This window comes from Carassius carassius, chromosome 26 (genome assembly GCF_963082965.1).
Source record: "Carassius carassius chromosome 26, fCarCar2.1, whole genome shotgun sequence".
NCBI lineage: Eukaryota > Metazoa > Chordata > Actinopteri > Cypriniformes > Cyprinidae > Carassius > Carassius carassius.
Genome location: NC_081780.1, coordinates 17,761,847 through 17,786,218, shown reverse-complemented (window position 1 = coordinate 17,786,218; position 24,372 = coordinate 17,761,847). Strand labels below are relative to the sequence as shown.

General features: G+C 34.0%; 1 protein-coding gene and 1 pseudogene across 1 annotated transcript; one reads left to right on the top strand and one right to left on the bottom strand.

The window, feature by feature from the left end:
* Positions 1–1,005: 1,005 nt before the first annotated feature.
* Positions 1,006–5,001, bottom strand: LOC132105923 (protein mono-ADP-ribosyltransferase PARP11-like). The gene is made up of 8 exons (XM_059511463.1): positions 4,858–5,001; positions 4,370–4,522; positions 4,136–4,256; positions 3,943–4,018; positions 3,760–3,832; positions 3,551–3,678; positions 3,139–3,290; positions 1,006–2,086 (listed from the first exon to the last, which is right to left on the bottom strand). Exons 2-8 carry the CDS (start codon positions 4,520–4,522, stop codon positions 1,770–1,772), a joined length of 1,020 nt encoding a protein of 339 aa, XP_059367446.1. The 5' UTR covers positions 4,858–5,001; the 3' UTR covers positions 1,006–1,769.
* Positions 5,002–5,954: 953 nt separating this feature from the next.
* LOC132105920 (sodium- and chloride-dependent GABA transporter 2-like) lies at positions 5,955–22,863 on the top strand (annotated as a pseudogene).
* Positions 22,864–24,372: the final 1,509 nt, after the last annotated feature.

Here is a 24,372-nt window from a genome sequence, read left to right as displayed (position 1 = left end):
ACTGTATTGGAAGGCAAAAGCATTTGGATTCATTTGTCAGTCGTGGTGTTTGTTCGGTCTGTCCAGATTTACCACGATTAAAACGATTTTTTTATCTATCTATCTATCTATCTATCTATCTATCTATCTATCTATCTATCTATATTAAACTTTCCATACCACCCAGCTGCTTTAGAATAGGAGTGTATGTGGATCACAGTTCAGGAACTCTGTTTTTTTCAGCGTCTCTGACACGATGACCCTCAACCGCAGAGTTTGTGAAAAGTGTACACAAGAATATTAGTAGTTTCAAAGTTGATATACATACTTAACTAATACTTAACCTCACAGAAATATTGTTAAAAAACAAACAAACAACAACACTTAAAAGGCATCTCTATTAATCTTGAACATGTTGCATACCTTTATATTCTTCGGTTACACGTATTGGCAATTGTATATCAATACATTTGACATTGCATTTTAATATCATTATTATTTTAACAAGAATATAAACAGTATCGAGTGCATAAATAGCTAGTCATACACTAAAGCTATAGCATTTCATGTTGTCTGAGTAAATCACAGAGCTCTAACTTCCTTTATATCAGCAACGAGAAGATCACAAGAATTAGCCGAAAAAGTATTATTTTCAAAATAATGGAGTGGAATGAAGCTAACAAATAAATCCTTTGGAAATACATAAAAAAAAAACTGTGTGTCTTTAGTATGGATCAGTATATTTGACTGTGCATAAATTAATTGATTGATTTAATATTATTTATTTACTTTTGTTCCATGTCAGAAGATCTGAAAACTGGATTTGGCAAAAGGATATTAAACATAGTTGAGAGAATCACACTGTTATTGCTGGTTTGAAGTAAATTAGGCAAAATGTGTAATCAATGAATGGGACATACTTTTTTTTTATTATTATTATTTTTTTTTAGTAGTATACGCGTAGTTCTAGAATTTCATGATTTGTCTTTTCTAAATGCATGTTACTCATCTTATTTTGAATGACTCTTACATATATGTTTTATTTATTTGTTTTAAACATTTAGACATTGTAAGTATTAATAAAAAACATTTTTAGATATGCCTCCATCCAATCAACAACCATTGGATAGAACCAATTCCCCACCCTAAATTTATTTTTCTTCTTTTCCGATAATCGGCTTCATTTGGATGTACATCACAATATGGTAGAAATGATCTGTCGCTACGTCTATTCAATTTCCATTTTAAACAAATGGATGTTGAAAAACTCTTGGCAATCGGAGTTTCTTTGCTGTTGTCTTCTGAAAATATATGAGAAGAGGTAGAATTGTGGAGAGGTAGGCTATGAAAAATAATAGTAATAAAATGTTACATGTGCAAATTTGAAGGGTACATACTTTTCATGGAGTCACACTCTACCAGCGCCATTTTTCCACAAGACAGGATTGCAGGAAATTACAAAAGTAAATAACGTAAAAGTTATTTCATGCAAACAAATTCCAAATAATTTTTTTTTTTTCATATCATTACATATATAAATACATTTCAATGTGTGTTTTGTATCATAAATGAATGTTATAAAAAAACATAAAATTGATCATATAATTCATATAAACCATTAATATGTTTTAAATCTGCCCCCTAGACAAAGTATGTTATCCATACACAGTTTTTTCACCAAAGGCACTTTTGCAATAACCAGCCACAGCCACACAGAGCCGTTCGTTCATCAGAATGAAAACGCTGTTAATTCTTTTGAAAATTCACTGATTTCCTTTTGGTCTTTGGTGTCAGTAAAATTCAATCAGGTATTCCGGGTAGATCTGGTTGGTGTCGAATATTACAAAGATCTTCGGGCTCATCATGTCGTCCACACAGCTGTCGAAAAAGTTGGCAATGCTCATGTCTTTGGATGGGGGTCTGCAGTACTGGGGGTGACCCAGCGTGTATTCCCCAACTAGAACCCGTGCCAGGAACATGCACTTGTATGGTGGGTCGCTCTGGAAAACAGGGGGCGCTAGACCATGTCTCTGAAGGATAAAGTTGTGCTTGCTCGTCGAATGACAAAACTTGCTTGAATATCTTGCGTCGCGTGCAAAATAACTTCCTGTGAAGACATAATGAAATCAAGTGAATCAAAATCTAATCAAAAGTAGCGATATGCTTAACCTTTTGGCAAAAAAAGGCAAACTAATTTTTAACAAAAATGTTCGGTAACACTTTAGAATAGGTAACACCTATTCGTTGCTTATTAGCATGTGTATTACTAGATTATTAGCCATTTATTATTGCTAATTAAGAACATATTAATGCCTTATTCTACTTGATCTTATTCTACATCCCTAATCCTACCCAGTACCTAAACCTAACAACTACCTTATTAACTATTAATAAGCAGATTAAGCAAATTAAGAATTTATTGATAAACAATGTCATAGTTAATAGCTAACAAGTGTTACCTATTCTAAAGTGTTACCAAATGTTCAATTCCATTACATGAGGAAAACGAAATCATTCTTTGGTATGTTATCCATAATTTTCATTTAATCAAAATTATGGCATAATTATTACAATTCTATAATAATAATAATAAAGTCAATTATGAGTAAAAGCCAAAATAATGTGATCATGACTTTCTATACTCATATTTGATTTTTTTATCCCGAATTATACTAAAGTCAATTATTCCAAAGTTCTCTCATAATCACAACTTCTTTTCACTAATTAAGAGATAAATAAAAATGGAATTTAGATATTAAGTCATAAGGAAGCTTGACATATGTCATAAATTTTAAATAAAGAGTCATATTTGAGACTTAATTGAGATGAAAAAATGGAAAGTCATAATTAATGCAAAATTGTAGACTTTTTGTCTTTTTATTTCCGCATTGTAATTCATAATGACTTTTATGCCATAAATTTGACTCATCTCGTCATTGTGACTCAGTATCTCATAATGCATGAATTTAATAATATTCATAAATCATAATTATGACTTAAGCATGTTTTTTTTTTATGGCAAAAAGTGGCCTTCTATAAACATGTCTATTGTGTTCATGGAATACAGAAGTCATACAGGTTTGGATTGACAAAAGGATACGTTAAATATGACACCCTTTTCAATTTTAGGCCAATTAATGAACAAATTCTGTACTATACCTTTGCCATAGACGTCACCGTGGCTTCCTGTGAGACGCCAATCAAAGTTGTATGTGCATATGGCCTGTATGTTACTGTGACCGGTTCCATGAAAAAGCATCTTTTCTTCAACATCTATAATACGTTTTATCTTTCTCAGCTGGGCCTTTTTCCTGTAACACATTTACATTTTTATGTTTTTATATACATAAATTTAAACTGAATTCTGCAATAACTGAAAAGTTTAAAACATGTTACATAATAAATATATATATATATATATATATATATATATATATATATATATATATATATATATATATATATATATATAAATAAATAAGTCTTGTGATAAGCTTAAATGTATATAGACAGACATTATTTACAAATAATCCTCTTTAAGATTATTTCAAATATTGAAAAAAGAGCCAACCTGCAGAAAAACTCCCACAGGTCCAGGTTTTGTACTCTTTGAATGGATTTGATGGGCTGGCTCATGGTTCTCTCATATAACCGGGCCACTTCTTTGTACTCAAACGTATCTCTGCATAAAGCAATGAGCTGGAAGGAAACCGCCATAGTCAAAAGTCATTCTGTGTCATTAAAAGTCATTACGTTTAACTTTACTTTATCTTTGTATACCTGATAGGGTTCTTCTGTATTAACTCTTTCCCAGTGACTGGGTACAGGAAGGGCTGGGTTATCACAGATAAATCTATGAAATACGAAATTGAAAAGCCTTTTTTTTGGGTATATAATAATTTTAAATAATAAACAATAATGATGTACAATATAAATGTTACATTTAAAAAAGCTAGAGCTTACCTAAAGTCAGTAGCTGAATGCAATGCCCTTTTGATTGGCCTTTCTTTTCCAGTTGTTACATTAACTTGTTTCATAGCTAGTGATATGATTAAAAAGTTGAAAACAGAGATGACAGTAATGCCACACATCACACCCCAAGCCATTTATGACCACAAATCTGGATAAATAATCTGTGTTTTGTTTGGTAACCAACCAGAAAAGTCTAATTTATATGTATATTTAGCAGTATAGAAGTCCATTGAAGCATGCTGATTCTTGTTGTAGTTTTGTTCAATCTGCTCATTGGTGACAGAACAACCTGTGCTGGGAACTTCCTGTAAGTGAAAAGGAAAACAGCATGATGTGATCAGCAAAAAGTCAATGTATGAATTGCCATTCATATTAGTCTAATCTATCAGACTGCAGTTATATAAAACGCAGTGCATACTTCAAACGTATGCCAGACGCCACACTCGGCAAGATAGAACCAGCGCCACTTGGCCTCTGATGTGTCCATTTCTTCCTCACATGGCTCTTCATCAGTGGGCTTCGGGAGGTCTTCTGAGCTCTCCAAATGCTTGACAGTGGCCTCACTGTTCATCTTCAAAGCAAAAACACAAACATGTCCATCTGGCCACCTTTTAAGTGAATGACAACATGCTTTTATAATGACTAGCGTTGTTATGATTTGATTCCACAAGTCGCGATCTCATTCAAGCAAGATATTTTCTTTACTAAAACATGCTGAAATGGTCAAATATAGTTACACATTTTATTTATGTTCACCCCATTAAAATCTACTCATCCAGTATATTTTATTTGTTTTCACCGGTCGCGATCTCATTCATGCAAGACATTTGTTTACCAAATATGCTGGGATGATCAAATTTAGTCATTTGTAAATAGCATTTAAGCGTATTTATGCACTACCTATACCTTTCGAAGAAGCCCCTTTCCTCTTAAAGTTATAAATAAATGTTGGACTGATCTAAATTCGAGAAAACATCTTTGCGCTCGAGCTTCTGTTTATGTTTCGTTTTCCTCAATCTCTGGTTGTTGTTCGCTCCACTTCCGCCTTCGCCGGCCATGACGTCATCATGCGCTGTTCAACTACGACTGAAGGGAGGGGAAAAAGAAAGAAAGAAGGAGATACGCTTTTGCCTCTGGAGGAGGTTACTGTGGAGTGGATATCTATCTATCTATCTATCTATCTATCTATCTATCTATCTATCTATCTATCTATCTATCTATCTATCTATCTATCTATCTGTACATATATGCAAATAGCGGGCTTACTGCATTTCAGATAAAATATAATGAAACAAAATGTAAAAAGATGAAACTCATAAAAATATTATGCAAAAAATACCATTGTGCTGACCATTCCAATGGACACTATATATATATATATATATATATATATATAAATAAATGACAGTGTTAATACTTTTATAATGGTTACAAACACGAACACTTCTAAAATTAGATTAGAAAAAAAAAGTAAAATATGTTGACATGGCGTGTAGTCCAGATTGTAGCGCTACGTGACACCCCATACGTCACGCCCTCACGCGCTCACCGCGATCCGCTCACTCACTCAAGAACACTCCACTCTGAACACTGACGCTCTGCGCACGCCTGTGAGAGAGCGGACCACAGACTTTGGTAAGTCCAAGAACATTTCTTTTTACAGATTTTAAATTATTATAGACTACATTTGTAAACTGTTTCTGGTATGTATAATTTCTCTTTGGGAAATGCAATTAATTTAATAATCTCACGTAAACATCCATTAATTGCCATTTCTTGCCAAACAGTTTGTTTTTGAGGAGACTTACACATTTTACACTAAATGTTTAAGTTATTTCTACCGAATAAAAGCATACTTGATGCATTCATTTGACTAAAATTAAAACAAAAACACTGAATGCTTTGCAAGAACTTGTCCACAAATGCAGACTCATTGTTCTGCATGCTGATGGACTTTTAATATATAGGCTAACTTGCAATAAACTGAATGCTCACAGGGGGCACATATAGATAGATAAAAGCCATGGAGGAGAGAAGAGATGGAGGCATTGCTAATGGGGAAGCTATGGAGGAGACAGAGGGCCTGGAAGGGAGCGCTGAAAAAAGACCCGAGGCCAGGGAGAAATGGACAAACAAGACTGAGTTCCTGCTGTCCATGGCTGGAGAGATCATCGGCCTGGGGAACGTGTGGCGCTTTCCTTACCTGTGCTACAAAAACGGAGGGGGTAAGTGAAAGTTTGTCAAAGAGAAAGAGGTTTGTAAAGCAGGACTGTTGAAGAAGAAGTGTAACATTGAAAAAGAAAGAAAGAAAGAGGCAATACGCCTGGGGCACAGAGAGATGGATTTGACCTTTAAGATTCAGCACATCAGAACTGAACCCCATGGTTTTTGACTCAATCAATAGACCACTATGTTCTTCTGCAATGCTCAGAACCAACTTTTGTTACACATCATGGCTCTCCTCCCCCAAGCAAATGCCTTTTATTTTTTTTGAGTGCCTACACTTACAATTGCTCATACTAAGGCTTAGGGGTTTATTCAAATCTCAATGCCAATAAATTAAACTTTGTCAGGGAACTCATCTCACTCATCTGTGCTTTAAATATTGTTATTGTATTTGTTGTATAAATCTATTTTTTATGTTTTAGACAATATTTCAATGTATATATATATATATATATATATATGAAGAGTTTATTTTGGCAAAAAAGATAACTTTTTTTTTTCAAAAACCTTTATGTTTTCTATTGTTATATTAATATTGTGTTTTATTGTTAGTTAGCTTTATTTTGTTTTATATTGTTTTTGTTATTTTTACTTGAAACAACCCAACTGGTTGAGATTAATTAAAATGCACAATGTATAAAACGTTTTTGAAAATAGTTTAAAAAAGTGTGTTTGCAAATTAACTCTTCATATATATATATATATATATATATATATATATATATATATATATATATATATATATAAAAATATATGCAATGTTATACTGTAGCTTCTTTTGATCACATTTGAATAAGGAGCTCGAGTGTAAATGGTAGCAAACCGCTTGGATTTACATGATTCATTTTTAAACAAATATAACTTGTGCTTACTTATTTTAATAAGTATATACTTATTAAAATAAGTAAGCACAAGTTATATTTGTTTAAAAATGAATCATGTAAATCCAAACGGTTTGCTACCATTTACACTCGAGCTCCTTATTCAAATGTGATCAAAAGAAGCTACAGTATAACATTGCATGATGTTTAATGATATGTTATTGCTGTGTTCTTTTACAACCCTTAAAGATAATGAAAACAAGATTTTCACCTTAGATTATGACTAATAACTGATTTTTCTTATGGACTCTCCAGGTGTTTTCTTCATCCCTTATTTCATCTTCCTCTTCTTTTGTGGAATCCCAGTATTCTTCCTTGAGACAGCATTAGGTCAATACACTAGTGAAGGGGGAATCACTGCTTGGCGAAAAATCTGCCCCTTGTTTGAAGGTGACTTATGCTTTCATAAAAGTCCATGTATTGAATTGCTGGAATTAACTGTACTGTGCTTTGTGAATTATTTTGCACATGTGCTTTTTCCTCACAGAGTGTGGTTTGTGTCCACAGGTGTAGGTGTTGCCTCCCAAGTTATAGTGATTTATCTGAATATATATTACATTGTGGTCCTGGCCTGGGCTCTGTTTTATCTATTCAACTCTTTTTGGAGTACTCTACCTTGGACTTCCTGTGACAATTATTGGAACACAGGTGTGGTTTAATGTATTATGTAATGCATTTATAAACTCTATTCATATAAGCTCAAGACACTGAATAACTGTCAGGCAATTTCAGACTTGCCCAGGTTTTTTTTTTTCTCTCTCGGTTTATGCACCAGCATAAAAATAAAAAAAAATCATTGTGAGATATCGTTCAAAGTAAAAAAATTAAATCAGATCGTGAAATACTGTATAATTAAGGATTTAAAATTGCAATTGCGAGAAATAAAAGTTTGGTTTCTGCAGTTAGGAGATTTGAAATCATATTGAAATATGCCGAACATTTAAAAAAATAAAGTTGGGATTGTGAGATACAAGATCACTTTGTGAATGAAGTCACAATTACAAGAAATAAAGTTGGAATTACAAGCGGTAAAGTCACAATTATGAGAAATAAAGTCTCAATCATGTGAAGTAAAGTTGTGATTTTGAGATATAAGTTGCAGTTACAACAAGAAATAAAGCCACAGTTTATGAGACATGCAGTTTATACTCGCAATTACAGGAAATAAATTTGCAATGAGAATCAAAAGTTCTGTTGCAAAAATACATAAATATATAAGCAAATTCACAATTACAAGAACACAATTCTGAGAAATAAAGTTGTAACTGTGAAATATAAAGTTCCAATTACAACAAGCAATAAAGTCACCATTACAATAAAAAATAAATAAAAATAGTCATAGTTAGAAGTCATACTTTTTTATTTTTATTACTCTAGACCAGAAACAGGCTTCCATATATATATATATATATATATATATATATATATATATATATATATATATATATATATATATATATATAGCCTTTTTAAAAAATAAAAATAAAATATCTCTTGCTTTTAATTTACTATAACAGATAATTAGTTATTCTAAACAGTGGTGATACATTCTCCTGTTATTTTCTAAAATACAGAAATAGTCATATATAATATACATGTTAAAAATAATAGTGTTGCAAATATAAATTCAATTTGAATATAAATAACTGTTTCCATTCCACCTCAATTTTAGCTCACTATGATCTCCCATTTTATCAACAGCGGACTGCCACAATATAAATGCTACCTACACAGGTTTACACAGAGCTGACGCTGACTGGTCTTTCCTCTACAATGAAACGGATAAATATGGCAGCAACTACAGCACGAGGTAACCTCATTTAAGAACCGAGTAGAAAATCAAAACACTTCTGTTGTTCTCCCGGATGTTTACAGGGTCATGGAAGATGTTCTCTGAATGCAGGCTTTAGAAGATTGCAAACACATTTGATGGAAAAGTTGCCTAAACAAAGACCCTTTTGTAATGCATTCATTACTGCAAGAAACATTTATTCTTTGTTTGGACTCACCTAACAGGAAAATGAAAAGAACACAGACTGATGCAGCTGTTTGTGAAAAAGGCCTAATAGAGATTTTTTAACATTTCACTGAAATCTGTTATATTATATAGCTCTTCATATAATAAGCTTTTTTTCCCCTGTTAATGTGCCACTGAAAGAAAATAGCTTAAAATGTTATTTCGAGACCAACTAGACAATCTTAAATCAGCAAACCAGTGAAGGTTTAGTTACATTATTTTTCTTTCTACACTGTGTTTCAGAACAAAAAAGAACAAGGTTTTAGTGTTTCTTGCTTATCATAACAAAGAAACATCTGCTTTTGGTTGAAAAGAATGTCCTTGAAAAGCTGTGGTGAACTTACAATCTCCATATGTCTTTCTTTCATCAGTTTTCAAAATGCATCTTTATGGCCGCCTTTTAAATTGGTCTCCCCAGAACAAGAGTACTGGTTGTAAGTTACATTATTTGCTATTAAGCATTTCAAATACTGTTTATGCATTAGTACTGATGCACATTTCTTTGAACAATTTGAAACTTTGATTGTTACAATACAAAACTTCTTTATTTGTTTGTTCGTTTATTAGAAAATTACTATAATTACATTACATTACAGGTTGGAGTCATACAGTGTCAGGCAGCAATAGCTCCTTATAAAACACATACATATTTCCCATTTTAACAACACAGAAACTGCTTTACTGTCACTTACGAAAGTATTTAGTAATGTCAGAAAGCTCAAATCATTTAGGGTTAGTTCTCTTCCAAGTCTTAGACTATGAGTGAGATAACCCCTACCCTTAAAAGGGTGGGGGAAATGAAAAACATCCAACATCTGTGAGACAAAGACTTAATGTTTCATCAGGCAGACACTGGATATTGAGAAATCTGGGCTGAACCACAGAGCAAGTGAACTCACTGAAAACGATGTTTATAGGTTGTGCAGTTTCCTAAACTAAATCCCACAAAACTAAATAACATCAATGATAAATCTGTATGTAGCATGGGTATATTTGGGTTTCTGGGCCTAGGTTTATCCTTAAACTAGAAATCTAAGACTTTGAGACTTTACATATATTGAACTAAAAAAAAAGTGTTGTTTATAATATTTGTGTGTTTTTGTGTCTACCCTCAGCCATCGTATGTTGCGGGTGGCGAACAGTAATGCTCTGGGGAGTGTAAATGGCGATCTTGCTATGTGTCTTCTTTTGGCTTGGGTCATCTGTTATTTCTGCATCTTTAAAGGAGTCAAGACCACAGGCAAGGTCAGCTGATACTCATGCACATCTGTCTGCCAGTGAAATAATCAAGAGTAAACAATGTCATGTTCTTATAAACAAACACTCAAAACCAATAGACTTACAATGAAGGACTTGAGCCATAGTTAGGGACTGGAATCTTTGCACTTTTTTGAGCAAACGTCCATAACACACTAGCAACCACCTTGCAATTCCCAATCAATAAACCTGCAACCAAATAGTAGCATGCTAACAGTCATTCAGAATATTTTAGCAACAGCATTGCAACAGCATCCAACAATGTAGTAGAACACTAAAACCAGTCCATAACACCTCAGCAACTGCATAAACACTCAAGAAACCACCTAGAACAACCTCCACATGCACCTGCACCTGTATAGGAACATGCTTAACAGCTTAGCAAACAACTAGCAGCAACAAAGCACATACTGTAGCAAAACATATTTTAAGCAGATCCTTCCACAATGCTATGATTTGACTTCAAAATATATTATTTTTCCATTGTGCATGATTTGCATGATGTGCATCACATAACTGGTTTCAAATATGGCTTTTCCAATGTCGTAAACTTGCTCAGTAGTGCACCTGGTACAACTGGTAAAATTCCCATGAAACATGAATCATAATAAAAGTTTAAAAGATGTTTATAAGCTAAAATGACAAGGCTGTGCCATTAATTACTATATCTCAGGTTTGCTTTTGGTAAGTTAGGAGAGTATGTTATTTTCAAACACTATTAACATGTTAGCACCACTTATCGGCATCAACCAATGTACAAAATTTTTAGCCAGTTTCATGTTATTGTTTTTCAGATAAAATACATGATATGTATGTGTTGTTTTTGCAGGTTGTGTACTTCACAGCTACATTCCCCTACTTAATGCTGTTCATCCTTTTCATCAGAGGAGTGACTCTGCCAGGAGCTGCAACTGGAATTACTTATTATCTGTATCCTGATATCAGTAAACTCTCTAATCCTGATGTAAGTGCACACAATCCCTACTTTTAATTTTGCATGTTATCTGTCCAAAGTAGTGTCTGAGGTTAGAATTGATAATGTCTCCGATACAGTATGCTAAAATGACAATTCCAATGATCTACTATTTCTTGTGGACCTGATGGAGATACATGATCGCTTTAATTAATTACAGTGAGTCAAAGCGGTTGATTGTTTCAAGATGCAATTTTATGGCATGGAAATATATGCCAAAACCTTCCTACTTGGACGATCTCTAATAATGGTGCTTTTCCACTGCATGGTACAGCACGGTACGGTTCACTTTTGGGGGGTTTTCCTGTGGGTACAGTACCTGGTACCTGGCACATTTTTAGTACCACTTTGGTTGAGGTTCCAAGTGATGCGTAAACTCTTCTGATCACGGATTGGCTGGAGAGAGTTGTCACTACCTGCGTCACTGAACTTGAGACACAAAACCCAAAAGAACCACTAGATTTAAATCAGCACAGTCAGAGAAGGAATGAACGCAACTGTTTTGAAAGAGCACACCTTTTTTAACAACCCAAAAAAGACTGTTCCGCTGTCTTTTGAGGAAGAACAGATGTTCCTCTCGTTAATAGCAGAGGAGTGGATACAACGAGAGCTTGACAGGGCGATGAAATAATTTTTCACAAGACGCGGCAGTAGAGGTGGCATAACAATAACAATATGTGAATAATCCCGCCCATTGTAAAGCAGTACTAAACTGAGGTGGAAACGCAAATCGAGCCGAGTCGAGCCGTACCATACCTTACTGAGCCATACTGAGCATCATTCAAAAATGATGAATGAAAGATGCGCAAAGATGTTTCAGATGCAGATTACATTTTGAATAAGATAACCAAGACAAGCATTTTCAGTTTGGAATGATGTGCACATTTTGGAATGATGTAAAAATACACAATAAGCCCATACATATGCATTTAGAAGGAATCTGATTTCACGTTTATATTTGTATTAGTACTGGAACAGCTGTAATTCCAAAATAGCATTCTGAAATAGTTGGATGGCAGTCTAGCATTCTTGTATAGTAAGATTTGTCATGTGTTTTCCATGCTAGGTCTAATTCATGGAACAGTAGATTGCTCTGATGGCTCGTAAAACAATAAGTATTCTGTGGCATGTGTAGAAAAGTCCAAATTTGTAAATCCGGGTTATGCTGGTGGTCTTGTTGGATCGTAATACATAAAGGAGCATTCTGTTTCCAAGAAAATGACCTATTAATGGCCTTAAGAACCCATTGACTATAATGACTTTATCCCCCAGACAGGGATAGCCTCAGGCATAGTGGGTATCTCTGAGTCTGTGTAACTAGAGGGAAAATGAGATGCACACAGACACCAAAACATGTAACTTTTGTTTTCTCAAAGAGAAATTTTGTAAGAGGAGTTTCACAATGCAACTGATACAACTATTTTCTTAGAGAGGGATTTTCTTTGTATTGCGAGGGAGGTGCTTTTGGTTTTTGGAGGGGAGCTACAGTTGTCTTCTGGGGTTTGTTCTTGACATGCAGTACAGTAGGGAGGTGTAAAAACTAAGTTTGTTGGATTTATACAAGGCAGCTGTAAAAGTGAGACAGGGAGGCAGCAGAGAAGAGATCTTGGAATTGTGTAACAATCACAGGGTTGTTATAGGGTGTCCTCCAGCCCTCTACTATCACTGGTTTGGCCTGGTAGACTTCAGAAATGAAGAAGCAAAGCCAAAAACACTCTGTGCTTGTTGCTTCTGAAACTAATATGAATTCATGTTTATATTATTTGATATTTTTGTAGCATTGGCATTGGAAATAATTTTATTAATTTTTATCCCTGCGACCCTACAGAGTATAAGTGGTTTGGAGAATGGATGGATGGAACAGAATTGTCTTTATATAATTAGATGAACAATATCACACGAGTAACTAAAGTAACTGTTTCTGCGTTTCTGAAAACCAAGTACTATTATCAATGAAATACTATTATTTATATAAAACATTAATTAATAAACAACAACAACCATCATAAAAGTTACTTAGCCATTCAGTCAAATGTACAAAGGCAGAGCTCTGATACACAGCAGTAAAGTTTTATAAAATATAACGTGATGGGATTTTGCCTTCAGCCAAATCTATTTGCTCTGGAAAAAATAATAGATTAATGAGTCCGAATTAATAAGATTAATTAGATTTACCCAAAACAAATTAGATGTCATGTTTAACCTCTATAGAGACTTCAGAGGCAGTGGTAGATTCCAGAAGAGCTGTCCGAGGTGAGGCTGCTCTTGGCGGGTTAATGACGCTGATGCCCTGGAGTTTCTAAAATTTTTAAGTAGATGTTATCTTTATTAACAAACCGCATATTTTAAGTCCAAACAACTACATTCTTGTCTGAAAAACTGTTAAAACTACATCCCATGACACACACACAAAAAACAACAACAACAAAAGCAGTATTATTTCTAAAATTATAGTGGATTTGGGTGCCTGCCATTGACATTTCCTGTGAAAAATACTGCAAGCAGTGTGATACAAATGGTGAAACGGTTGTTGTGACTAGAATATTGCATGCCTGGAACAGGCTCTCAGCCAATCAGATTTGAGGACTAGAAAGATTTGTTGTGTGTGTATATATTAGTTCCTTTGTCTTTATAGCTCTCAGTTTCTGTTACTTATCGTCTGTCTTCTTCAGTGTTATCCTTTTTGAGGATACTCACTCAAAAACTCACTCGGGCCTTTTTATTTAGTTATTTTATTTACTTTTGTATTTTTTGGTAGAAGATCAGTATACATCAGAATCAGTGCCCGATTTAACTTCCTTCTAACTCCGAAATCACAGTTTCACCCTTTTTGGGGCTTCAATGAGAATACATTGAGCTTAAGGGATGCATGTAGATGATGCCATCCAAACTGCATCTATTGGTGTCACTGTAGGACAGTATAAAAATTCATAATATTTAGACATTTATGTTGATTATTATATTATATTATACTGTTGATTCTTTTTTATATTTCATTTTCTTTCTCACTTGCCTTGTCTTCTCAGAGACAATGTACTCACACAGGAAGTGTGTATAAATAGATAGCTGGATATCATGTATATAGAGTCTAAGAAAAGTGAATAAACACTAGTATTACGAAACTGAGTTGGAGGATGTCAGCCCTCTAACCCTTCTTATAGTAACCAGATGTGCAGACTAGAGGCCCATTCGAGGAGTGCATTGCTCAAACTGCTGTAATCAAAACTGGATGTCTACTGTGAATTTGTGAATCTCATAAAAAATGTTCAGGTCAGATTCCACCCCAAAATTGAAATGCATTTTATTTTGCATCTTTAACTCATTTTCCGCAGGTATGGCGTGATGCAGGCACTCAGGTGTTTTTCTCCTACGCTGTGTGTCAAGGAGTCCTAACGGCGCTGGGCAGTTATAACAAATACAACAATGACTGCTACAAGTCAGTGCACCCCACCCATTGATACATATCTAAGTCATCTGCATTTCATCATTTATTGTTATTTCTATATCCACCAGCATCTTTGCTGGATTTGTTGTCTTTTCTATTCTGGGGTTCATGGCACATCAGTTAGGTTTACCCATGGAAGAAATAGCATCATCAGGTAAATATTGTTACGATGAGACTATATAAGCTGTCTAGATATAATATAGTACAATGGATTATTTATGGGTATGCAGCCCCAAAGGGGACATGGTTATGGAACAAAATATGAGATGGGAGGAACAATTCTATTTCAGTGCTTTTGGATATGCTTACAAAAGCACTACATTCCCCCATGGAACTTTTATGTTTTCTCACAAAACCATAGAGATTATTTGCATTCTCTCACAAAATGTTTTCTCACAAAACCATAGAGATTATTTGCATTCTCTCACAAAAGATTGTTTTGTAATCGCTTTCAAAATTATTGTGTTCCTTCAACAAACTTTGTGTCTCCTCACAAAGCATTATTTCATTTTCCACACTTTAAGGGGCTCTATATGGGTCTACATTATACAAGGAAAAAACATGTGGACACTGCCTTCTAAATAATGGGTTACATACACTGTTTCGGTCTCCTTAAACAAACATTTACAGTGCAGTGAGGCGCACCAAAGAGCCTGGTGACTTTTATGCCTCTATGTACATCAAGTACTGATTCTAGTGGGAAAGACCTGCACAAATCTCAGATCTGAACCTCACTGAACACTTTCAGGATAAACTGGCAATCCATCTGCAAGCATGGTCACTTTTGACCATGTAGCGTGTCATAGTCTCTTGCAATTCAAATTTTTTTGTATAGCACTTTTTACGATACAAATCATTACAAAGCAACTTTACAGAAAAGTAAGTTTCTAAAATATTTAGTAGTAGCTTATAAGTGGTGACTGTCAATTTATGTGCATATGACAGGTTTTTTCAGAAAAATTAATACAAGACGTAGTCAGCCAGACGATGAACATTATTAACAGCAATTATTATATGATGCAATCACACTTGTAGCAATATTTGTTAGTTATGTACAGTTTGTTGATTCAGGGTTAGCATCATCTGAGGTCCTCTGAGGGTCAGCATCATCTCTTCTCAGGTGTTCTGGATCCAGACTGGAGCTTGTGTAAATCCTTGTTACAGAGCAAAACATAGAAACAAATAGAGACATCATTAGCATAGCTGCTGATCCAACAAAGTAAAATTAATCAGTTTAACCCAAGCTAAAGAATAAGAATGCACATTTGATCAGATGCAACTACACTCACAATTTAAGAGATGCATTATTCGAATGCTTGGCGAAAGAGATGCGTTTTTAATCTATATTTAAACAGAGAGAGTGTGTCTCAACCCCGAACATTATCAGGAAGGCTATTCCAGAGTATTAGCTTGTTTATTGAAGGTGCTGGACAACCACCTAGAAGTGCATTACAATAGTCCAGTCTAGAGGTCATGAATGCATGAACTAGCTTTCCTGCATCAGAAACAGGTAACATATTTCATAGCTTGGCAATGTTTCTTAGATGGAAGAATGCAGTTTTTGTTACATGGGAAATGTGGTTTTCAAAAGGCTAGTTGCTGTCTAATATAACACCCAGATTTTTGACTCTAGAGGATGTAACAGTACATCCGTCTAGTTGCAAACTGTAGTCTACTAGATTCTGTGTACTGTGTACTGCTATGTTGCTATCCACCACAAGAGAGCATCTCAGACCAACACTTGTGGCCTATGTATGTCTGAATGCTGCTTTTGACACAACATAATTATAGAATATAGTATATAGTATTATAAAGAAAATGTTAAATGTAATTAATGAATGAAATATTTCAGATTACTTGTTTAAATGTTTTAGGGTATTGCAACAATAATGAAAATTTTTTGATTTGATCTGATTTGATTTGATTTCTTTTCAGGTCCTGGACTAGCTTTCATAGCATATCCTAGAGCCCTCTCTCTGTTACCTGGACCCCAGTTCTGGTCTGTTCTTTTCTTTTTTATGGTACTTCTTCTGGGCCTTGACAGCCAGGTACGGTTTTTCAAGATCACATAACATTATATTTTATTATAATTTTTTCCACAAGTCTTATGTCCATTTTGATGAATGTGTGAGGGTTTATGTTCATGTCCTTTGAAGTTTGTGTGTGTGGAGAGTTTAGCCACAGCTCTCACAGACCTATTTCCTGGAGTTCTAAGGAAGCGGCGAGAGCTTTTGGTGTTAGCAATCGCCGTCATCTGCTTCTTACTGGGTCTGCCGTTCATCACAAAGGTATAGAAAAAAAAAGAAAATAGATATTTGTAGATATTAGATATTTTCGTACTTTACAGCATACTATATTTTAGGGAGGATTCCATCTGTTTACTGTGATGGACACCTACGGCCCGAGTGGAACTAACCTGCTCTTTATCGCCTGCTTTGAGACGATTGTTGTCGCATGGGTTTATGGTAAGAGATGCTAAAATACACATACAGTACATGTTTTTTATCTCTTTATTTTCTTTATTTTAATTCTTATTGAATAGCTTGTTTCTCTGTGACACATTAATACAGTAAAATGGGTTGTGAATGCTGTTTCACTCTGATTCTAAGAACATATTTTTTCCCTCAATGCAACCAACGAAAAAAATTATAATAATGTTTAATACAATAATTTGTTTCTACACTACAGCAATTACTTGTTGTACTATATGTTTATTACTATGTAATTACATTATAATATGAATTATCAATTATGGGTGAGTATTGAACATTTTTTGTTTATACTTTGTTCATAAAACTTCCCCTGGAGTTTAAAGTTTGCTACTCAAAAAATGAACACTGTGTATAATAACTGAAATAAGACAAACATTTAAAAAATGAGAGAAAGGTAAACAAGAAAAAAAACATTGTGATGCAAATATCTGGTTTGCAGGTGCAAACCGTTTCTATGACAACATTGAGGATATGATAGGATACGCACCATTCCCTGTGCTGAAGTACTGCTGGCTCTTCATTACCCCTCTCATCTGTGCTGTGAGTTCACATTCCGTCTCTCTCTAGCTCTCTCTCTCTCACTCTTCTGTAACTGTTTATTGTTTTCTCATTAGTTCATCGATGATTGCTTCATGTTTCATTTGACATCCTGCTATGCATCCATTCCTTTGATACATTCATTAATTCAAGCTATTTATCGGTCATGGTTTGGAGCTTTTTGGAGACTTCCGTCTCTTTTATTTCATGGAACTTTTAACACTTAAAAAGAACAAGTGGCAAACAGTAGCTACTTAAAATAGATGTGCATTTTGAATTACAGAACTTTAATTTTTTTAGCAGACAGTTTTATACATAAGGTATTTTCAAATGAATGAGGAATTCAGTGATTGAGCAATTATATTTAGTGTTGCAGGTCCTCAAGGTCTTGTACTGAAGTATGGTCAGGATATTGTATAGATTTTTGTGTCGTGAATTAAGTTTTGCATCAAATTGAGTAACCCCCCCCCGACCCCACAGGCAACTCTGCTGTATAACCTGCTGGGTATAAAGTCAGTATCTTCATCTGATCAGTTTGTGCCGGACTGGAGTTACATGTTGGCACCTTTGCTCACAGTCATTCCTATGGTTTGCATCCCAGTCTTCTCGTTCGTCTCTTTAGGAACGGTGAGTAAAACCCATCAATCCATCCAACCAATCTGTTCATCATTTAGTCATGCATTCATTCATCTTATCTCAGTCAATTCCATCTGTCACAGCATCTGTCCTCCAAATTTTTTTTAAATACAGACACTGACTTTTTACCATTTAGAACAGACTTATGTGTAAATATTGTTTAATAAAAGAAAACCCATCATTTAAATAGCAGGATTTTGTAATACTCAACAGTGATCACCTACTTTTTCAGCTGTCTTGGTTTCGGGAGTATGTTTCCCTATTCATTTAAATTGTGATTTCTAAAAGATTTCAGTAAGATATTGTTATTATAGACCAAGTCATGAACCATACCAACCAACATAATCATGATATTGCAAACACTGATTTAAAAATCAAAAATCAAAAGTATGTAAAAATTTAAGTCAGTGTACATCTTAGAATGAACTTGAATATGCAGTATACACTATTTACAAACATTATATGTGACCCTGGACCCCAAAACCAGTCTCAAGTGTCATTTATTTATTTATTGAGATTTATACATCATCCAAAAGCTGATGAAATAAGCTTTCCATTGATGACCCATTTATTAGGATCAGACAATATTTGGCCGAGATACAATGTAGAAAATCAGGAATCTGAGGATGCAAAAAAATCTAAATCAAAATAGATTTAAAGTTGTCCAAATGAAGTTCTTGGCAATGCATATTACTAATCAAAAATTAAGTTTTGATATATTTACAGTAGGAAATTTACAAATTATCTTCATGGAACATGATCTTTACTTAACATCCTAATTATTATTATTATTATTATTATTATTATTTTTGCATAAAAGAAAATGTTATAATTTTGACTTACACAATCTTTTTTTTTTTTGGCAATTTCAAAAAATATACCCCAGCGACTTAAGGCTAAGATTTAATACCCTTTGGTAGGGAGAACAACTTAATTACATTATTGTAATGTTTTGCCAGAGCTTACATTTCCATGGTAACAGAGTCTTCTCTGATTGGTGGTTCTTTGTTAGGGATTGTGGGTAATGTAGTTCTTCACCGTGAATTGGGCCAATGAACAAGATTTTGTAAAAATGCCCTGAAAGCATGTTGACTTCTACAGAAGCATATATTAACAACCTCAGAACCTATGGTAGGTTTATCTTGAAATATTTATATGTAATTGTCAGAGGTGGAAAGAGTACAAAAATATTCTACTCAAGTAAAAGTACCATTACATTAATGAAATTTTACTTAAGTACAAGTAAAAGTACCAGTCTAAAAAATCCACTCAAGTAAAAGTAAAAAGTAGCTCATTTAAAATTTACTCAGAGTAAAAATTACTTAGTTACATTTTAACCAGTGGGAGGGAGTCAAAAATGGGACAGACCAAGGGTGTCAAACTCAGTTCCTGGAGGGCCACAGTCCTGCACAGTTAAGATTTAACCCTAATTAAACACACCTGATCCAGCTAATCTAATCATTTAGGTTTATTTGAAAACTACATGATATGTGTGCTGGAGCAGGGTTAGGGCTATGGCCCTCCAGGAACTGAGTTTGACACCCCTGGGATAGGTCTATTAATCTCAAACTAGTTGTTTTTAATTAAATGAATCAGTTATTTAGAATAATAAAACATTTGGGCTGTTATCTGGCAAATCAGTATCAACAAACTCATCTTTTCAATACAGAGGAAATGCAAAAGCTTCATCGGACGCGGCATTTAGATGTATTACACTGTTTAGTGCAGGACAAGAATGCATTTAACCTGCAGTTACAAATGCATGAATAATGTTTTGATATGCCAGACATAAAATGTTGAATACTCATTTGAAATTATAAAAACTTAATTATAAAAAAAAAAAAATCAAAAGATACTTTAAATGTGAAATTAAAATGGCCAGTATGTGTCAGCAAGTCACTGTTAATAAGTGAGTCATTGCGATTGAACCAAATCATTTAAACAGTTGATTCATTCAGAAACGAAACACTGTCATGTTGCTCAGAGATGCAAAATTTTGCTTTGGTGGCTGTGTTTGGAATAAATTTTTGTTGTAGAAATAGAGCAAAAACAATGGCAATATGGTGTCTAAAACGCAAGTCTCTTAGTTTACTGTCCTGTTGTAAAAAAAAAAAAAAAAAATATATATATATATATATATATATATATATATATATATATATATATATATATATATATATATATCAGTGGCGGCTGCTGGTCTTTCAAAGAGGGGAAGCTCATTTTCGGCCTACATTATAACCCTCTGATGGTCTTCATTTGTAGTGACACTCGGGGTCTTTTTGACCCCAGACAATAACATTTCATTTTGTAATAGTAAAATATTTAAATTTTTTACAAATATAATTTTACTCTGTTCATTTATGTTTTTACTAAACTTTGTACAGTTTTTGGAGGATTTAAATCTTTTACATTTCTATAAATAAATAAATATTTATTTAAATAGGCTTTTTTTTTTTACAAAAAAAGAAAAAAGCATTTCAGGTAAAATTCACTTCATAAAAGACCCAGATTTCTAACTTTCATACATGGGGATACCATGGATAATTTTATAAGGTTTAATGTAAGATTTTTGCCCATTTTTGGGGAAATTCAGTTTAAAAATTGTAATAAATCACTTTAACCACTAGATGGCTATAGTGTGTGTGTATGTGTGTGTGTGTGTGCGCGCGCACATTTTCAATCTGTCTTAGTTACCAATTTAATTTTGTGGTGGTTCTGCATTTTACAAATATCAAGAAATATTGCCGCAGTTTGTCTTTCGAATACACTTGAGAAATCCGCGATCATGGGACTGAGCGTGAAACAGCTTCGCCGACTTCTTATGGTGCAGACCGCTGTCAGTCAAAAGGAGATCGACAGATCCTCCAATCATCACGCGGAAGCCCAGTCTTCATTCACCTCCAGAGACGCTGAGCGTCCGTGGGCGGGACATAATCGCAGCATTTATCCAATGACCGTCTAGCTTCGGAGCACTGAAAAAAACTGTTCAAAGCAGCCCCATCGAAGTCAATGGACGCTCGGCTTCAACAGGGAAATGCACTGTGACGCTACGGGAATGTATGAGATAGTACACAATAGTACATATTTGACCGTTGGGTTTTTTTTTTTTACATTAGAGGGGAAGCTGAGCTTCCCTTGCAGTCTTAAAGAAATCCCCACTGATCTATCTATATATACATATATATATATATATATATATATATATATATATATATATATATATATATATATGTGTGTGTGTGTGTGTGTGTGTGTGTGTGTGTGTGTGTGTGATTATGATTTTTAGAGGAAAAGACAGCATTCTTTGTGTGATTTTGATTCTAAATGATTTTGATTGATTTCATTCTAAATGCATTTCAACAGACTGAATCACACAGTGAAAGAACACTCTAAATGCGCGCGTACATCATTAAAACAACAATTATGATATTATCGCAGACAATATATATCGCACACTCCGCACCAGTCTTTTTGGCTAATTTGTGCAAAACCTCTTGCTAAAATGTCAAAGCATCATTTTAACCACCAATGCAATGACGCAATTATTTAGCTCACCTCTATATGCTTACGTGGGGTTGATGTCTTGTCGAGATTTTATAAACTGCTAGTTTTACACAGCATAATAGAGCATACATATGGCCAGGGGTTCACTTCATTTCCTTGAGTTCAACTTCAGAATATGACGGGGTTTCATTTTCAGCGGTGTCTGCACCACTAACGCCTGTTTTGTCCGTCTGCATCTTTCTTGTGATTTTAGCGCCAGTTTGCCCTCCTGCCCATTATTTACTGACATAGCTTCCAGGGAGCGATTTTTTTTTTTCCTCAGTAATTAATGTGTTTTAAAATGTAGCGAAGTACAATACTTCAAACAAAATATACTTAAGTAAAAGTAAAATTACAGATTAAAAAAAATACTTAAAAAAGTAGAAGTACACAAAAAAGCTACTCAATTACAGTAACGCGAGTAAATGTAATTCGTTACTTTCCACCTCTGGTAATTGTTAAAAATCAGTTAATTGTTCAAAATACATAGTTATTTGAAATCAGTTTACTCCTGAAACATACAACAGTACATAACTGTTCAAACACTCGTCATGTCATTTTTAGGAAATTTATTGTACAATTAATGTATCAGTCTTCTTTCAATCTCCTCAGGGTCGTGGCATCATCACTCCCTCTAGTGACCTGAAGCAGCTGCGACCAGACAGTCCACGCCTCACACTGTTTAATCACGTAATCATTAAACCCCAGAGATCTCGACACATTCAGGAAGATGGAGAAGAGAAAGCAAACAAAGAACACACCAGTGGAGTTTGATAAGGCAGAATTATAATTTTAATTCAGGTTATATATTTTATATAGGACTTTATATTAAATCATATCTTTGACTTTATATGAAATCAATCTAAATATAAAGTATACAGTATATATATATATATATATATATATATATATATATATATATATATATATATGTATATATATATATATATATATATATATATATATATATATATATCTATTTCTCGACAACGCATTTAATTACAGTGTATGCGACTGCTCATATGAAATACATATCACTCAGGATGTCAAATGAACAAAACTAGGTTCATATGGAAATTTGCATAATTAAAGGGACATTTCACCCAAAATTTTTAATTTGCTGTTAATTTACTCACCATCAGGCCATCCAAGAAGTAGGTTCTAATAGAACAGTAAAGAAGATTTTAAGCTGAAACTGTGGTCCTTGGTGATACATAAAATGCAAATTGTTGGCTACCCATCTTTGAGAATAAAAAAAGCATATCAAGGAACACAAAATTAATATCCGTGGCTCCTGACAAACGGCAACAATTTAATTTTTTTTTTTTATGGGGGGGTGAACTATCCCTTTAAGGGTACTGAGTCTTCATTCTTTTCTCAGGAGAAATAAAACTGCTTGTATGAGTTTAAACTGAGGGATAGTGCAGCTGAGAAAAAAATAGCAACTCATTTTATATATGAATTGTATATGACAACTCTATGAGAATATGATAATTTGTCTAATTTACGTTTGTCATCTCTTGACTTTTTTTTTTTTTTTTTTGCATTTCTCAAAAATGGTTCATTATATTGGTGACTGAAGCACTCTTCAGAACCAAAGAACCACTCTTTATATCTTTAACTCCTCTATAGCACTTTTCTATCCCAAATATATTTTTTCAAAACTTGGTTCATGTAGTCCATTCTTTGTTGGTACCTATGTATTGTATTGCTATTATATTATGTGTTCAAAAGTAAGTGGACTTCTAATTTACAACTCTAAAACAGATATGATCTATTAAGAACAGTTTTAAATACAGGCGCACAATTAAGATATCGCTTGAATTTTTGTAAAATCATAATTCCTGTACAGGGACATCGATATATCTTTGTCTTTCAGTCAGTCAATGTCTACTTTCATCTGAGCCTCTCATCCATGTAATCTGAAGGGACATTCAATTAACAGATAATGTCATGTGATGACTTTAGGGTCTATCACTGCCTGTCATAAGACAAAGGGGTGGGCTTAATGGAGAAGTTTACTCTGGGGAACCAATTTGGGAGCAGCTCTCAGTTTAAGGTTAATTATCGGCCTTATGGGTCAGTATTTTGACACTGTTATTATAGAGTAGGAATTGCAATATTTGTTGATAGGTCAAAAATAATTAAATCCAGTTTAGTTGCAAAAGTCAAACCACTTTTATTTATAGAGCGTTTCATACAATACAGATGGTTTCAATGCAGCTTTAAGGGATAAACAGGAAAATAATGATTCATTGATGCAATCACAGACCGGTTTTGCTGTTGAGCACACAATAGAGTCATTGTTCAGTTGAGATCAATTCAATGTTGATTCAGTTGTAAATATAAAACAGTATTTACAGTGATTACATTTCTTGAACACATGGAATCCAGGGAACTTGCAGTATCTG

Bases quoted from the DNA above. Each gene is read 5' to 3' on its own strand.
- LOC132105923 (XM_059511463.1), bottom strand. From the start codon at position 4,522: ATGAACAGTGAGGCCACTGTCAAGCATTTGGAGAGCTCAGAAGACCTC. The intron at 4,019-4,135 runs GTTGGTTACCAA...TCATATCACTAG, and splicing joins ATATAAATTAGACTTTTCTG to CTATGAAACAAGTTAATGTA. The intron at 3,679-3,759 runs GTATACAAAGAT...GTTTCCTTCCAG, and splicing joins ATACAGAAGAACCCTATCAG to CTCATTGCTTTATGCAGAGA.